The sequence below is a fragment of the Ctenopharyngodon idella genome, chromosome 24 (genome assembly GCF_019924925.1).
Source record: "Ctenopharyngodon idella isolate HZGC_01 chromosome 24, HZGC01, whole genome shotgun sequence".
NCBI lineage: Eukaryota > Metazoa > Chordata > Actinopteri > Cypriniformes > Xenocyprididae > Ctenopharyngodon > Ctenopharyngodon idella.
Genome location: NC_067243.1, coordinates 25414886 through 25420168, shown reverse-complemented (window position 1 = coordinate 25420168; position 5283 = coordinate 25414886). Strand labels below are relative to the sequence as shown.

General features: G+C 41.9%; 1 protein-coding gene across 1 annotated transcript; it reads left to right on the top strand.

Annotated features, from left to right (window-relative positions):
• Nucleotides 1-453: 453 nt before the first annotated feature.
• LOC127507103 (intelectin-like) lies at nucleotides 454-2843 on the top strand. The gene is made up of 7 exons (XM_051884006.1): nucleotides 454-707; nucleotides 825-968; nucleotides 1047-1294; nucleotides 1374-1532; nucleotides 1641-1761; nucleotides 1947-2050; nucleotides 2269-2843. Exons 1-7 carry the CDS (start codon nucleotides 647-649, stop codon nucleotides 2419-2421), a joined length of 990 nt encoding a protein of 329 aa, XP_051739966.1. The 5' UTR covers nucleotides 454-646; the 3' UTR covers nucleotides 2422-2843.
• The last annotated feature ends 2440 nt before the right edge of the window (nucleotides 2844-5283 follow it).

Genomic DNA, 5283 nt, shown 5'->3' with positions numbered 1-5283 from the left:
TTTCTTAGGGTAACACTTTACAATAAGGTTCTTTAGTTAAACATTAGTTAATGTATTAACTAACATGAACTAACCATGAGCAATACATTTGTTACTGTATTTACTAATCTTCGTTAACATTAGTTAATGAAAATACAGTTGTTCATTGTTTGTTCATGTTACTTCACAGTGCATTAACTAATATTAACAAGATTTTAATAATGTATTAGTAAACATTGAAATTAACATTAACAAAGATTAATAAATGCTGTATAAGTGCAGTTCATTATTAGTTCATGCTAACTAATGTAGGTAACTAATGTTAAGTAATGAACCTTATTGTAAAGTGGTACCTTTCTGGGTATGCCATATATGGTACGGTTTGAACTCTGAGAACTATGATTGGATGCCCAGGACATCCTGGATGTTATTGCTTAATCTTGTGTGTATAAATATGACCCATCTTCTTTAATAAATTTGAGAATGTTATGGTGCCACATTGGCCTTGTGTCTGCTTGATCATTCTCTCGAGATCTTGCGCTGCTGCTGCCACACATTAGCTTCGAGGCTTCAGATAGTCTACCTAAAAATTAATCTAACAGATCTGGCGGCTCGCCCTGGATATTCCCAAGAAACACTGGACAGAAATTTATTATTTCTTACAAAAATGTTTTCAGGGGTCCTCCTCAGTCTCTCACTGAGCTTATGGTTCTGTGACACTAAATCAAGTAAGTGTAATGATTTGATTGAAACTAATTTCTCTTAAGAACATCATATTTTTTAATCACAAAATAGTTCACTATGTGACTCACATTTTCTGACTTTTTTTTATGATCTTTCTACAGTGGGACCTATGCATGTAGAAACAAAAGCACCATGTAATAAAATCGATACCAACAGCAACCATGAGCTTGAAAAACTTCTGGACAGAATTAAATATGTTGCTCAAAGCTGCAAAGAAATTCTTGACAAATATCATGTTTATGAGGGTATGGTATTTTTGAATTTATTTTTGTTATCTTAAGCAACTACTCAATTTAGGTGACTCAGTGCTTCTGTTAATGCAGATGGCCTGTACTATCTGATCTCACCAAGAGGGGTCCTTTACCAGACGTTTTGTGATATGACCACTGCGGGCGGCGGCTGGACGCTGGTGGCTAGCGTTCATGAAAACAACATGTATGGAAAGTGTACTGTTGGTGATCGCTGGTCTAGTGAGCAGGGCAGCAACGCAAACCGGCCTGATGGTGAAGGAACATGGGCAAACAGAGTCACATTTGGAACTGCAGATGCTGCTACAAGTGATGATTACAAGGTAATTTTTTATTACATTCAACAATTAAAACATGTTTATCTAAAATATCTATAGACAGTCTGTTTCCTTTCTGTCATAGAATCCTGGATACTTTGAAATTGTGGCACAGGATGTGTCTGTGTGGCATGTTCCTAATAATATGGCGTTGGAAAACTGGAGCACTGCCTCCATCCTGAGATACCACACTGAAAATCACTTCTTAACTCTACACGGAGGAAACCTTCTCAATTTATTCAAGGTCAGACCAACTTTAAATAACTTTAAAAACTTTAAAAAATAAAATATAGGCTAAAGGCAAAAGCCTACAGTTTTGTAAAAAACTGAATTTTTATCTTAATTTTCCCAGAAATTCCCTGTGAGCTTTGGAACCGGGACTTGCATCACTGATAATGGACCTGCTATTCCAATAGTGTATGATACTGGAAATGTGGATTCTACCAAAAAACTGTATGGAACTACTGTAAGAGGTACAGCTATTCCTCTTGGGCCAATATTTTTCAAATATTTTTAAAGAAAGTAGCTACATCGACGGACTGTCATAAAATCATCATGTTGAGATCAAATCACTTTAATGAATGAATGAATGCCATTCTGTGTGCATGGACCTATCATGACAGACCGTCATCAATTATATATTCTGTGTTTTTTTCAGGAATATTTGAGCCTGGATTCATCACATTCAGAGTCTTCAATACTGAAAAGGCAGCCATGGCAATTTGTTCGGGTGTTAAACCAACTGGTTGTCACACTGAACATGTGAGCTAAACAAATATTATGGATTATTTACAACAATGTTCATGAACAGTCTTTGTGAAGTGCTGCTGATCACCACAGGCAATAATTCATGCTTTAGTGTATAAATGAAGAGGAAATTCATTTACAGTAATACAATTACAACAGAAGTAAATCAACTGCAATGTTACATGAGGAATTAGGTATGTTTTGTTGTTATTAATGTACTCATATTTTTGCAGTTCTGTATTGGTGGAGGTGGACACTTTCCTGAGGGGGTCCCTAAACAGTGCGGGGACTTTACGGGTTTCGACTGGACTGGCTATGGTGATAATACAGGAAGCAGTGCTTCCAAAGAGATAACTGAAGCAGCTGTACTTCTTTTTTATCGCTGACAAAGTAAAATGACCTGCTTCCTTTCCTTCTGCCAGAGATATACTACATTAATTAATAATCTGAATGCTACACAATAATTTGCTCAAATGTATTTGTTTACAATATATCTTTTATATTGGTCTATAATCAAAAATGTGTATGGTGTTTGTAAATGATGGAAAAAAAAAAACCTGTCGGATTAGCAATTTATTGGGAGGCTTCTTTTAGTGCATATCTAACTTGCTTTGAACCTCTCAGTGTTCTTTCTTTTTTTTTTTTCAACTGTTCACAAATGGAAACAAATGTGCAATGTTTAAATAAAACCAATGGGTTGCCATTGCAGTTACACTGAAAATATTCCATGAACATATTCCCTAACACGTTTGGTTACATTCTGTTCTGCTAATAAAGCCTGTTATTACTATTTTGAAACAAGTGAAAATGTGTTCCTGTTAAACCACACTTGGCCGAGTCTTGACAACATCTCTGACTAAAAAACATCTGAAATTATAAAGATGCTTCATAGCATTAAACACTCAACATTTTTTGTTGTTAGGGAACATTTGAATAATAATACAAATTTAACCTTGCTTTTTAGTTTTGCTTTATGCTAAAATACCCATTTACTAATTAATCAGTGATACATTTCATTATGTGAAAATCTTATTAAAAGAATTTTAGGTTCTCTGTTTTATGGTACAAAATGGCCAGAATTAGTGGCGGGTTGCTCCGTATGTCACAGACCCGCCAAGCTCATCCATCAGCCAATCACAGCGCACTACCTCTCCCGAGTTCTAACCACGCTCACCTGATCCCCATCACCACGCAATCACCACCAGACACTTAAGCACAGCACTCACCTCAGTTCACTGTCTGGTCTTGATTGACACTAGGACTGCTACTCCCATGCTCTTGCATCGAGAGGAATACTTATCTGCTCAACCTCAGCGATCCTCCTGGTTCCCATGCAAAGTGTCTGCGTGTGTGTGTATCCCTACCGTTCCTGTTTGGTCCATCCGCCTCTGCTCCTGCCATCCTTCATAAGTCATTCACCTGCAACAAAAGAAGGACCGTATTACCATTTCTATCAGTCATCACTATCATCTATTTAACAGTCACTTACCTGGTCATCTGTTCATCCCACGCTGTGGTCTAATAATCACTCATTATACTAACCTGTTGTCTCCCGCACCTCTGTCCGTAACAGAAGACCGGACCCACGTTACCATACTACAAACCGTATGAGCTCACCGGACCCTTTCCAAGATCTCGTGGATGCGCTTTGCCGCACACTCATCTGCAATCCTCCCACTCCTTCACCGGCTCTCACTTCCGCCAACAACACCATCGCTCCTTCGCCACCTGTGTACGCCAGTCCCATGGCCAAACCAGCACCCTTCTCTGGCTCGGCGGAGGACTGCAACGGCTTCATCCTACAGTGCTCGCTGGTTTGGAGATGCAGCCGCTATTATACCCTGACGACTGATCCAAGGTAGCTTTCATTATCTCCCAGTTAAATGGATGTGCTTTGCAGTAGGCAGAAACCATCTGGTCGCAAAATGGACCAGCAACTCAGTCTCTGGCGAATTTCCTCACCCATTTCAAAGAGGTTTTTGGAAGACCCATTGGTGATTCAGCGGTGGGTGAGAAACTTTATCAGTTAAAACAAGGATCTATGTCTGTCCATGATTATGCCCTCAAGTTTAGAACTCTGGTCGCTGCCAGCAGATGGAATGAACGAGCCCTGCTTACCACCTATCGTCAGGGTCTGGACCCCAGGGTGCGGCTGCATCTCGCTGCATACGAGGACTCCATCGGACTCAAACGGTTCATCCAGCTATCCATCAGGTTCGCCACTCATATGCATTCATGTCTAGAAGAACATCAGGACCAGCTGCTACGCACTCCCTTCCTCCGTCAGCCAGAGTCCATCAGCCCTCCACAACCAGTACCCAAACCCATGCAATTAGAAAATAATCGTCTGACTCCCACTGAACGGCAGAGGAGGCTGACCCGAGGGTTATGTTTGTACTGTGGTGTATCTGGACATGTAAAATCTACATGTCCCACTCGTCCTCCTCGTCCCATGGTGAGTGCTGTTATACCATCCATTAAGAAGATGAAACCGCTCACCACTGTTGTAACACTTACTGCTGTCAATGTTTCCATTCCAGTCTATGCACTCCTTGACTCCGGGTCAGCCGGCAACTTTATCTCTGGTGCCCTCTGCCGTCCGCTCAAACTCAAGACAATCCCCGCGCCGGCAGTCTACCAGATCCATTCGGTAACTGGCAAGCCACTTTGCCGCAAGCCAGTCAACATGTGTGCCGGTCCTGTTAAACTCCAAGTTGGAATCCTTTACATGGAAAATCTTCATCTACTGGTTCTGGAGGATTCCAACACTGATGTGATCCTAGGGCGCCCATGGTTGGAGCAGCACGACCCCATCTCATGGACCACCGGGGAAATCCTGAAGTGGGGCGACACCTGTTTTCCTGACTGCTTCCCACAACGACTTCAACCACCTGTTTCTCCTCCAGAGTGCCTTCCTGTGTTCTCCACCTCCATCGAAAGCCCTATAGAGAAGCAGTCAGTGGACATTCCATCTTGTTACGCCCCCTTCAGTGATGTATTCTGCCCGAAGAGAGCCTCCAAGCTGCCCCCACGCCGGCCATGGGACTGTGCCATCGATCTGCTTCCGGGTGAGTCAGTGCCCCGTGGGAAGATATATCCACTATCCATCCCCTGAGCAGAAGGCCATGGAGGAGTACATTGAGGAGGCTTTGAACCAAGGCTACATCCGTCCATCCACTTCCCCTGCTGCTTCAAGCTTCTTCGTGGCCAAGAAGGACGGAGGCTTGTGACCTTGTATCGATTACCGG

What these genes read in the sequence shown, in the direction of transcription:
- LOC127507103 (XM_051884006.1), top strand. Translation starts at nt 647, where the DNA reads ATGTTTTCAGGGGTCCTCCTCAGTCTCTCACTGAGCTTATGGTTCTGT. An exon ending in GTTCTGTGACACTAAATCAA is followed by an intron (nt 708 to 824) that starts GTAAGTGTAATG and finishes ATCTTTCTACAG; the next exon opens with TGGGACCTATGCATGTAGAA. An exon ending in CAAATATCATGTTTATGAGG is followed by an intron (nt 969 to 1,046) that starts GTATGGTATTTT and finishes CTGTTAATGCAG; the next exon opens with ATGGCCTGTACTATCTGATC.